The 12,980-nt window shown below is 36.6% G+C and overlaps 2 protein-coding genes across 4 annotated transcripts in view; one reads left to right on the forward strand and one right to left on the reverse strand.

Moving 5' to 3' along the window:
- LOC116892000 (vomeronasal type-2 receptor 116-like) overlaps window positions 1-5,185 on the forward strand; it is a 7,380-nt gene extending 2,195 nt beyond the window's left edge. Inside the window, exons 4-7 of one of the 3 annotated variants that reach the window (XM_032893454.1) lie at window positions 165-586; window positions 1,988-2,212; window positions 3,018-3,141; window positions 4,299-5,185. In XM_032893454.1, coding sequence (XP_032749345.1) covers window positions 165-586; window positions 1,988-2,212; window positions 3,018-3,141; window positions 4,299-5,185 — 1,658 coding nt within the window. Of the gene's footprint in view, window positions 1-164; window positions 587-1,987; window positions 2,213-3,007; window positions 3,142-4,298 lie in introns of all 3 variants that reach the window. The other 2 variants (XM_032893455.1, XM_032893456.1) reach the window with 2 other exon arrangements.
- The window catches only part of Tars3 (threonyl-tRNA synthetase 3), a 165,003-nt gene that overhangs the window by 83,331 nt on the left and 68,692 nt on the right, over window positions 1-12,980 (reverse strand). The window lies entirely within an intron of this gene.

Consider the following 12,980-nt stretch of genomic DNA (forward strand, 5'->3'; position numbering starts at 1 on the left):
CTGTTTAGCTTTTGTTAATATGATCCCAGAAAACATGCAGATATACATGACAAGGGCTAAGATATATGATAAACAAATTATGACATCTTCAGCAAAAGTTGTTGTCATTTATGGTAAAATAAACTCTACTTTAGAAGTCAGCTTTAGAAGATGGGGAAACTTAGGTGCTCGGAGAATCTGGATCACAACCTCACAGTGGGATGTTATCACAAATGTAAAAGATTTCAACCTTGATTTCTTCCATGGGACTGTCACTTTTGCACACCACCACAGTGACATTGCTGAATTTAGAAATTTTATGCAAACAATAAACACTTCCAAGTATCCAGTAAATATTTCACAGTCTATGCTGGGGTGGAATAATTTTAACTGTTCAATCTCGAAGAACAATAGCAAAATGGATTATTTTACTTTCAACAACCCATTGGAATGGTTAGCACGGCACAAATTTGACATGGCTCTGAGTGAAGAAGGCTACAATTTGTATAATGCTGTGTATGCTGTGGCCCACACCTACCATGAGCTCATTTTACAACAAGTAGAGAAAATGGAAGAACCCAAAGGAGTATTCCTTGACTGTCAGCGGGTAAAGTTTCTGATATTTCATTATACTTAGATATAACAATGTGATCTTTCATGCCCCTGAGAAGCTCACATACATTTGTTAGAGATTCTTCTCTCAGTGTAAAGGAATGGCTATTCACAGCCTGACCCACATGTGGCCCATATATATACAGCCACCAAAACTAGAATAAGATTCATGAAGCTAGAAAATGCATGCTGAAAGGGACTGAATATAGATCTCTCCTGGAAACACATCCAGAGCATGTCCACTACAGAGGTCAATGCTACAGCAAACCACCGAACTGAGAATAGGACCCCCTTGGGGGGGAATCAGAGGAAGTATTGAAAGAGTTGAAGGAGGTTGCAACCCCATAAAAGCAACAATGCCAACCAACCAGAGCTTCCAGAGACTAAACCACTACCGAAAGACTATACATGGACTGACCCATGGCTCCAACTGCATATGTAGCAGAGAATAACCATGTTGGGGCACCAGGTGAAGGGGAAGCACTTGGTCCTGCAAAGATTGGATCTCCAGTGCAGGGGAATAAGGGGAGGGAGGGGCAACAAGGGGGATGTATAGGGGGAATACCCATATTGGGGAGGGGAAGGGGAGGGAATGGGGGCTTATGGACAGGAAACCGGGAAGGGGAATAATATTTGAAATGTAAGTAAAGAAATATATCTAATAAAATATATTTAAAAAAAAAGAAAAAAAAGATTTCTACACTGCAAAACTCTCAAATGAATCTTTTACATGGAAATATATCATGCACAGTGATAACTTTTAATAGGAGAAAATATATTTTTATGAATATCAGTGAATTTTGTGAAAATGTGTTTCAACATTTTACCACATGAGTTCAAATTTAAAATAGGAGCCAAGAGTTTTATCATAAAAGCCTTAAGTGATGACAAGGATAGAAAAATTTCCTCAAGAATAGTTTCTCAGGAATCAGTATGTGTGTTTTGATTAATAGTTATTCATTTAAATTAGTGATTATTTATAAAAACCCAAATGACTAAGAGTGCACATTTTATTAAGTTTATGTTTATTTCATATATGTATACAGTATGTACATGAAATACCGACTACCATTCTTTATTTCCACAACTTCCAGAATTTTAGATTTCTACTTAATTCTTACATATATGGCTCATGTACACACACACACACAGACACACAGACATCATGTTACTTGTTGCCTGGTAATTATTTTTTCTAGCACATTTTATAATTGAACATTAATATGAAGTATATTAATTCTTAATTATTCATGAGGTATAATGTACTTTACTACATGTGATTACTTTCATACACCTGTCTTTTCTGAAAGACATTAAAAAATTATGGTACATTCTCAATTTAGCATTGCCTACATTGATAAGCACATGCAATCATCTAATGATGCATCTCATTTAGGTGTCTTCCTTGCTGAAAACCAGGGTATTTACTAACCCTGTTGGAGAACTGGTGAACATGAATCACAGGGAAAATCAGTGTATAGAGTATGACATTTTCATCATTTGGAATTTTCCACAAGGCCTTGGATTAAAAGTCAAAATAGGAAGCTATTTTCCTTATTTCACACAGAATCAACAACTTCATATATCTGAAGACTTGGAGTGGGCCACAGGAGGAACATTGGTAGGTATGCCACAATTATTATTTTTTCAAGATATATAAATTTTAGAACATGAGGCACTGAAATAACAGCCATGAGATGAAGATCAATTGCTACTTTTAATTTATATATTTTTATTATTTATTATATTTTATTACATTTTAAATGTTACCCCACTCCCAGTTTCCCCTCCTCTGCACAAGATTGTCATTTCTGTAACCAGTGGGAGGGGTCTTGTGCAAGTTGGATGCCCTAGCATAGGAGAACGTTAGAGTAGTGATGCCAAAGTGGGCAGGTTGGTGGGGAAGCTCCCTCGTAAAAGCAGAGGGAGGGGGAATGGAATGGAGATTCAAGGTTTTCTTAAGGAAAAGTTCATTAATTGTATGACAGTCTTATATAACATACTTTGTTCTTATTCATTTAAACAACTCTTTCTTGATGTATCCTACCTTCTCTCTCCATACAACTCACTGTTCTTATTTTTTTACATATAAATCTTGAGAGAGAAACTGATGCCACATAAACCTTCTGTTTGGATTAATCAGTTTAAGAAGAAAAAATTTTAAATTGCTATAACTGACATGTTACATATATAATATTACATAATGTAGTAAATATGTGAATTTCACTGCACTGCAAGGTAATATAAAATAATAAATTATCAGAGGAATATTTATAACCAAATCACTTAATGTCACACATATTAATGTATGGGTCATTGTATATATGATGTATAAATGAACTAGACTGACACACACACACACACGTTTGTGTGTGTGTGTGTGTGTGTGTGTGTGTGTGTGTGTGTGTGTGTGTGTATTGCCTCAGGTTCCCTCCTCCATGTGTAGCATGACATGTACTGCTGGATTCAGAAAAATTCATCAGAAAGAAACAGCAGACTGCTGCTTTGATTGTGTCCAGTGCCCAGAAAATGAGGTTTCCAATGATACAGGTACATGCTTGCATGAAGGAGAAAATTGTTGAATACATATACCTTCTTTTTCTAAACTAGAAATATGATATGGCCTACATGGAAACTGAAGACCTAAAATCTCCATGTTTCAGAATTTAATAATAAATAATATCAATATCTTTTGGACCCAAGCAAATAAACTGCAATTTCTTCTATAAACAACTAATTTCTCTCACAATATAGTGGCTACTGATTTTATATTATGCAGAAAATGTTTAGGGCGACATACATGTGTAACAATTTTTAAACAATAATTTTAAACATAATCTATGCAGATGTTTATTCTTCTTTGATTCTTTGTACAAAGAATCTTGACTACATGATCAGTCTGCAATCTTTCCCTCTATCACACAGCTTAGTGCCTGACAAATACCAGATGCTCAGGATAACAGTTGTTCTTTACTGAAATATATTTTAATAGCATATATGGCTTAAACGATTAAGAATTTCTTGTAAAAAGTTCAAACAAGGGTGAATATTTCAAGAATGCAGCAACAGATGGGATAGTGCTTATCATTAATCACAGTCTAGCTAAGGAAAAAAGGATGAATGTCAATATCCATAACCTTCATGCCATAACCTTCAATATCCATAACCTTGGAATGTGTAGTTGGGAAATAAGAGATTATACAACAAGAGGGATATGCACAGATCTATGAGGCATACTTCTTCAAGAAGGACAATATTCCCTCATGGGAACGGTTTTGCATGAGTAATTATATGCTCTAGTGCCTATGTATAGGTACAGACACAGTGCACAACTCTCAAAGCAAACAAAGTACATAATGTCTTTCATCAAATGGCATCAGCAACTATGTCTGCACACTACCCTTGTCTGTCTTTAGTAAATTTATGGTTTGAGGAATAAAATAACCTATTATGAATATTATTAATCACATTTTTCTTTCTTCTTTGTTTAATAAGTATTTTTTCCATTCCCTGTGATGATGATTTGTTCCATCTCAAAGCATAGGTTAATAAAAAGCAATCTTAAGATAATGGTCCCTAGAGCTACAAGAAATGGAATAGATGCTCAACACCAATTTATTTATTTATATATCCTCTGAATAATACAAATAAAAAATTATTAACTACACAAATACGATATTTTATAAGGGTTTATTGTTGTTTGCTAGCAGATATGGAACAGTGTGTGAGGTGTCCAGATGATTCGTATACCAACTTAGAGCAAACCCAGTGCCTCCAAAGAACTGTGTCATTTCTGGCTTATGAAGATCCATTGGGGATGGTTCTAGGCTGCATGGCCCTGTCCTTCTCAGCCATCACAATTCTAGTACTAGTCACTTTTGTGAAGTACAAGGATACTCCCATTGTAAAAGCCAATAACCGCATTCTCAGCTATATCCTGCTCATCTCTCTAGTCTTCTGTTTTCTCTGCCCATTTCTCTTCATTGGACATCCCAACCAGGCCACCTGCATCCTGCAGCAGACCACATTTGGAGTATTTTTCACAGTGGCTATTTCTACCGTGTTGGCCAAAACAATAACTGTGGTTACAGCTTTCAAGCTCACTACTCCAGGGAGAAAGATAAGGAAGAGGATGATAAAAGTGGCAACTAACTTTCTCCTTCCCATTTGTACCCTAATCCAGTTTGTTCTCTGCGGTATCTGGTTGGTAACATCTCCTCCCTTTATTGACAGAGATATACAATCTGAACATGGTAAGGTCATCATTATTTGCAACAAAGGCTCAATCATTGCCTTCTACTTTGTCTTGGGATATTTGGGCTCCTTGGCTCTGGGGAGCTTCACTGTGGCTTTCTTGGCTAGGAACCTTCCTGACAGATTCAATGAAGCCAAGTTCCTAACATTCAGCATGTTGGTGTTCTACAGTGTATGGATCACCTTCCTCCCTGTCTACCACAGCACAAGGGGGAAGGTTATGATAGTTGTGGAGGTATTCTCTATCTTGGCTTCTAGTGCTGGGTTACTAGGGTGTATCTTTGTCCCAAAGTGTTATGTTCTTTTAGTTCGACCAGATTTAAATTTTCTTCAGAAATAAAAAGATAAATTGCTTTATCAAAAGTTTTATCCTTTCAAAATATTAGATGATACTCAACATGTCTGTTTTACTTTGTCTTAACAAAAGTATTCCTTAATCGTAAAAAAGTTTAAGCAATACCTAGAGATAATATTTATACACACAGGGCAGGATTGCTTAAAATAATACCAATTAGTAAGTTTTGGTGGCAGGTGAGCTCTCACAAACCTAAACATATTGAAAATAGGAAATCTCAGTTGAGGAGTGGCTACCAATCACTTTGACTTGTAGGTATGTGTTTAAGGATTGTTCTTAATTAAGGATTAGTATAAGGTGAACCTGCTGCATGTGGGAAAAACCACCTCTAAGCAAGTTGTTCTGGGAGTTATAAGGAAGAAGACTGTAGATAGGATGGACATAAAGCCAGTAATCAGCATTATTCTAGGGACTCTTGTTGAGTCCTTGAATTCATGTTCTCATCTTGGCATTATTCAATTATGTATGACCAAGAGGCATAGAGAAATAATACTTTCTCATATATTCCTTTTGACCATGGTGTTACAGCAACAGAAACTAAGACATCAGCAAATTGGTAAATTGCCTTAGATGAGATTTGGAATGTCTTAGATCACTGATGCAATAAAAGGCATTGATTTGAAAAGAGAAACACGATTGAATCATAGTAGAGTGTGGAGCATAGTTACAGCATTGAATGTTCTTGATGGCCATCAAAGAGCCCTGACATATTGGAATAGCTTGATAATATACTATGACGATATTCAGAATATCAAATAACATACTAAGAAGAGTACAACATATGAAAAGGACTGTGGGGTTCAGATTGTGCCTGCTCTATAAGGCTCTTGAACTTTATATGAAAACACAGCATTTCATTATGAAAGGTGTTTCATTCAGTGAGGAAAAAGCAGTAATGAAAATAATGTAAGACATAATAACTTTATCACAATTAGGTCACTGAAGTCTAGGAACAAATAAATCACTTTAGATGAAGAATCTCATTATACAATTTGTCAAAATAGGAGTAACATAATATTATTCAGTTTAATATTGCATACACAAAGAAACAAATAAAAACACACACCCATTACTATTTCTCAACATTATTTGGTGAAATACAGTGTCATTTTCCACAAAATATTGTTTGTTGCTTTATTTTTAACTATGATTTGGTAGTTAGTTTTGAGACTATAATGTAATTGCTTTTTTCTTTATATTTCCTGATTCCAACACACCATTTGTACCTCTCCCTGCACTCCTAAAATGCATATGGGCTCTTATATAAATAACTATTACTGAATGCACATATGTATTTTATATACATATACATTTTGAAATATAAGCTGTAGATACCATCTAAATTTGCATACGTTTATATTCTGATGGTTCATTACTTGGTACAACATGTAGAAAAATCTTTGTTTCTTTCCTTTGCAATGACTACCTCTCCCATGCACCTATATATACTTTCCTGTAAATTGTTATGTAGGGTAAAAGCTTTTTAAGCTTACTACCTTCCGTACCGTCATGCACAGTGTAATGCTTCTTCCTCAGATTGTATTTTTTGAGTCATATTCCCAAGGCTTTTTGTTTTACCTATGCTCCTTTCAGAATATTTGTGTTCACAGCCAACTTCCTCATCCTTTAATTCTCAAGATCTTTCCCAGCAACTTCTGCGCTTTTCCCTGTTCCTTGGATGAGGGGAAAAATTTTAAGAGGATACATTCATCTTTATTCCCTGTATCTTTCCTCTAGTAGCATGTAATATAATTTCTAGCAACTTCAATTCTAGTGTTTAGAGGTAAAGCTTCTAGTTGGAGACTAACAAAACTCCAACAATACAGGTATAAAACATTTAATCCCCATTTTCTGCCCACTGTCACACATCCCTGGCTGTGAAGTAAGTTTGTTAGTCTGATGCAAAACTGCGTTAAATAACTTCTTGGGGAATTGTACTTGATCATGGAGCACATTCTCATCAAGGTTCAACTTTTGATGAACATTTACATGGGATCCAAGTATTTTCAAATCATTTGCACATTTTTAAAAACCAATCCACATGTTTCTTTCCCAAATGTCTTTTTCACTGAGTTCTTTTTTTTTCATTGAATTTAATTTAACTTTTTACCTTTTTATTTCTTCTTTGTGAATTTCATATCATGTATCCACACAGGTTCATTAGATAAAGCATATGCAAAATATTGTGCTGGTTAATTTTTTCACCTTGATACAAATTAGAGTCACTTGAGAGGAGGGAACATGAACATGATTTTAGGGTTTTTCTTTGATCAATGATCAATGTAGTAGGACCCAACCCAATGTAAGTAATTCTCCCCTTAATCCATTAGCCCTGGGCAGTATAGAAAAACAGGCTGAGCAAGCCAGTAATTTTTATTCCTCCACGGTCTCCTTTACTCCTTGCCTAATTTTTCCCTATACCAGACTATAAGTAGGAAATCAAATGAATCCTAAAGTTCCCCAAGTTGCTTTGGTTAGTGTTGTAGCACAACAACAGAAATCGACCTCGAACTTGTTGCCAAATTTGATACAAATCAAGGACTGAGTCTTAAGCACAAAATAGTATGATTGAAGTGTTTTCTTAAGTAATTTCTTGTTAATGAAGACCTAATGATCAATGGAGGCATGGTGGTACTTGACTAATTTTCTCAGTTGGAAGGATGAGGCAAGAATGGGTTATGAAAAACAAAGTCAAATGCGAGCTGAGTGATGCTAGATCTCTTCAGTAATTGTGAACATCTGTACCTTTAATATGAATAGAAATATTTTCAAATGTTCTTTGTTTTCGGCTGGGGAGATAGTTTGGTAGTTAAGGGAAATTGGTGTTTCCAGGCTCACAAGATCCTATTAATACACCTCTTTGGTTATCATTGCCTACTTTTATCTTCATGTACTCATGGACATATGAGTCTCTCCAGCTCATATACATGATTTAAAATTATGGGGGAAACAAAACAAATAAAAAGACAACAAAAATACTTTGAATAAGTTCTCGGATTTACTTCTTTTTTCTCCTAAGTGAAATTTCACTATCCTATTTTAGGCTTAAATTCAAGAACTCATACTAGTCTTGAACATTCAATTTTTCTGCCCAAGCATCCCTAAGGGATTGTGGTCTGCAACTGCACACTGCACAGGTGTACTTCCTAATGTGAACAAACAACACCACATATAAATCACATAAGGAGAAAAACAGCCACAACTACATAAATGTTCTCTGGGAAGCTGGGTGGCATTGCTGCCAAATGCCAGTAATCTCTGTAAGGAGGAGGCATATGGGAGGCCTGTAAGTTCATCAAAGGAGTCTTCTGCTACACAGTGAACATATGACTAACATGAGAGATTAGTGAATATCTTACAAGTAAAAACAAAGATTCTCTCAGCTTTGAAAGCTTCATTTTCCTATAGTCAATATTGATTAGAAAGTTTGGTGGCTTCTGAAATCTTCTGGAACCAACACCATCACTTGTTCCCCCAGTCATGGGCACTTGTATTAGAATTAAAATAAAAAACTACAGGTTTCCATTAAAAAAAACTCTATCTTATATGCTTTTTTTGTTTCAATCTTTCTTCTTGATAGCTTATCTCTGAATTCTTAATTCTCTTTTACAATGTCAAATTAGATTCTAAGTTTTGGCAAAAGGCTTTAAAACAAAAATTGTCAACCTGTGGGCTAGGACCCCAGGGTGAATTTTTTAATTAAATTATTTCATTTATTTAAATTCCAAATTTTGCCCTCCATGATCCCTTTTCTTGGAGTTATTCACCCCATCACTTCTAGCATAGCCTTTGAAAGTCTATTCCCCCAAATGCCTCTGATGCTCACCCGTGACACACTCCTTACCATCCCCTGCATCAATTTTCCCTGGGACATAAAGTCTCTATACAGGATTTGGCACATCTTCTCTTACTAGGGACAAACAATGTCCTCCTCTGCAACATATGTGCTGGGGGAAACAGACCAGCCCATTAATGCTCTTTGGATGCTGTATTAGTTTTTGGTAGCTCTCAGTGATCTAGGTTAGTTGACACTTTAGTTCTTCCTATGGGGTTTCCATACCCTTCATCTCCTTCACTCTTTCCTCTAACTCTTTTGCAGTGATCTGTGTCTCAGTCCAATGATTGACTATAAGTATCTGTCTCAGTCAGCTGTTGGTAGAGCCTCACAAGAGACAGTCATGAGAGGCTCCTGTCTGCAAGGACAAGGCATCAATAATAGTGTCAGGGTTTGGTGGCCATGCATGGGATGGATCCCTTATAGGGCAGGTCCTTCAGTGGCAAAGTTACAGTTCTGAAGGAGGAACTGAAAATTTCTTGGTGGGAATCATCACAATATAGGAATTGTATTAAATGTTTATGGCATTAGGAAGATGGAGAACCACTGCTCTAAAATGACAAGCACTTGTTGGTGTGTGTTTGGTTTCAAGGCTGATCACATTGCATTCTACAGCTAGTTAATAACACTCTGCTTCTGAAGGATAGGTTAATTTTCCACTCCCAGCCATCCCTAGTTCTTGGTAGTGTTTTGCTTTATGTGGAGGGTGAACATGGAGCCTCACAAAATTTGTTCCCTTTCATGTTCATTAGTACATTGATATTACAGTTTTTGTTTTTGTTTCTTCTATCATTTTCTAGGGGACAATGTTTCACAGTAGATGACCTGGTATTCTTTCCACTGCATCCTCAATTATGTTCTCTGAGTCAAAGATGAAGTAGCTGCGATGCAGCTATATTTGGATGTTGGTAGCTATACCTATCTGTGGTTAAATACCTTAAAGAAGTGATTCTCAATCTTCCTAATGCTACAACCCTTGCACCATCCCCTGACTAGGCTATGTTATTTGTCCTCAGTGGGAGAGGAAGTGGCTAGCCCTACAGAGTTTTGATGTATCAAGGTGATTGTATATTCAGAAGGTATTCTACCTTTTCACAAGATGATGTGAGAAATGTGGGGAACAGAATATGCCCCTAACCCTCAAGATACTGGAAGGCCCAGGAAGTTTAGAGGTCTGGTGGGGTGGGTAGGGTTGAGTCGCTATGGGATGTAGAACTGTCCAGGGGATAGAACAGGAGGGGAATAAAATCTGGAGTGTAAAAATAAATAAATAAATAAATATTTTTAAAAAGAATATATAAAAGGACAACTCCAAGAGGGGGGAGCAACTGTGATGTAAAGTGAATAAATACATGCATACATACATACACACACATACATACATACATACATACATACATACATTACTTGATTAGTTAGCTAGTTAATGAACGAATGAAAAAAGAAAGCCAATATCATGTGGGAAGAGAGTGGGGTTCCCACAGTGCAAGCAATCCTGAGAGCACAGGGAAGACCACCACTTCTGCTCATATTCCTGGCCCAAGAGTAACCAGCCTGGAGCCCACTGGACAAAGGAACCTATGAGCAATCTGGGACAGGTTCCATCTGGTTTCTGCCTGTGCCAAGACTGACCCTCTGACACAGGTCTCTCTCTCTCTCTCTCTCTCTCTCTCTCTCTCTCTCTCTCTCTCTCTCTCTCTCTCTCACACACACACACACACACACACACACACACACACACAAATCTCACTGGGAGAAAACAAGTCTCCAGAGTGCTGATAGGCAGACTTACAGGATTCTCAAGCCACTGTCAGAGACAGCAAAACCAGCAAAAAACCACAGATAAACAGATGGCGAAAGACAAGGGTAAGAAACTAACGAACAGAATCCAAGGACACTTGACATCATCAGAACCAAGTTCCCTCACAACAGCAACCCCTGGATGGGGGTGAACACACTGGAAAAGCAAATTTTTGATTTAAAATCACAACTCATGGTGATGTTAGAGGTCTTTAAGAAGGACATAAATAATACCCTTAAAGAAATACAGACAACACAGGAAAACAAGTAGAAACCCTTAAAAAGGAAACACAATAATTCCTTAAAGAATTACAGGTAAACACAACCAAACAGGTGAAGGAAATGAACAAAACAATCCAGGACCTAAAAGTGGAACTAGAAACAATGAAAAAGGCACAAAAGGAGACAACCCTAGAGATAGAAAACATAGGGAAGAGATGAAGAGTCATAGACACGAGCATCACCCACAGAATACTAGAGATTGAAGAGCAAATCTCAGGGTCAGAAGATACCATAGAAAACATTGAAACAACCATCAAAGATAATGTAAAACACAAAGAGCTCCTAACTCAAACATCCAGAAAATCCAGGGCACAATGACAGGATCAAACCTAAGGATCATAAGTATAGAAGAGAGGAAAGACTACCAACTTAAAGGGCCAGTAAATATCTTCAACAAAATTATGGACGAAAACTTACCAAACGTAAAGAAAGAAATGGCTCATAAATATTAAAAGAATTATACAGAATTCCAAATAGGTTGGAGAAGAAAAGAAATTCCTCCTCTCACATAATAGTCAAAACACCAAATACACAAAACAAAGAAAGAATATTAAAGGCAGAAAGAGAAAGGGGTCAAGTAAAATATAAAGGCAGAACTATCAGAATTACACCAGACTTTGTACTAGAGAAAATGAAAGCCAGAAGATCCTGGGCAGATGTGACAAAAAAACCCTAACAAATGCCTAATCAGGCTACTATATTCAGCAAAACTCTCAATTAACATAGATGAAGAAACAAAGATATTGCATGACAAAACAAAATTTACACGATATCGTTCTACAAATTCAGGCCTACAAAGGATAACTCCAACACAAGGAGAGAAACTACACCCCCCCCCAAAAAAAACCAAAAAAACAAAAAAAACCAAAAAAAAAAAAAAAAAACCACACACACACACACAAGAAAGTAATCTAACATCAACTAACGCAAAAGAAGATAGTCACACAAACATGACTCCAAGCTCTAACAACAAAAATAATGGGAAACAGCAAGCATTGCTCCCTAATATCTCTCAACATCAATGGACTCAATTCCCCAATGAAAAGACATAGACTAACAACAGAATAGATACGTAAAGAAAACCCAACACTTTGCTCAACAGAGAAAACACATTTCAGTGGCAAAGACAGACACTACCTCAGAGTGAAAGGATAGAAAACAATTTTCCGACCAAATGGTCCAAAGAAAGAAGCTGCAGTAGCCATTCTAATATCAAACAAAATTAACTATCAACCAAAAGATATCAATAAATTAGGAAGGATACTTCATATTCATTAAAGGAAAAATCCACCAAGATGAACTCTCAATCCTAAATATCTATGCTCCAAATACAAGGGTACCTACATACATAAAAGAAACCTTACTAAAGCTCAAAACACACATTGCACCTCACACAATAATAGTAGGAGATTTCAACACCCCACTCTCATCAATGGACAGATTATGGAAACAGAAACTAAACAGACACATAGAGAAGATATATATATATATATATATATATATATATATATATATATATATATCCCTTCTTCTCAGGACCTCATGGTACCTTCTTCAAAATTCACATATATATGTACACCAAAACTAGATAAAATTGATGAAGCTAAGAAAGTACATGCTGACAGGAGCTGGATATAGATATCTCCTGAGAGACCTAGCCAGAGCATGTCAAATACAGAGGCGAATGCCAGCAGCAAATCATTAAATGGAGAACAGGACCCCGTTCGAGGAATTAGAGAAAGGATTGAAAGTGCTTAAGGGGCTTGCAACCCCATAAGAAGAGCAATGACAACCTACCAGAGCTTCCAGGGACTAAACCACTACTGAAAGACTATACATGGACTGACCCGTGGCTCCAGTTGC

The sequence above is a fragment of the Rattus rattus genome, chromosome 2 (assembly GCF_011064425.1).
Source record: "Rattus rattus isolate New Zealand chromosome 2, Rrattus_CSIRO_v1, whole genome shotgun sequence".
NCBI classification, from domain to species: Eukaryota; Metazoa; Chordata; class Mammalia; order Rodentia; family Muridae; genus Rattus; species Rattus rattus.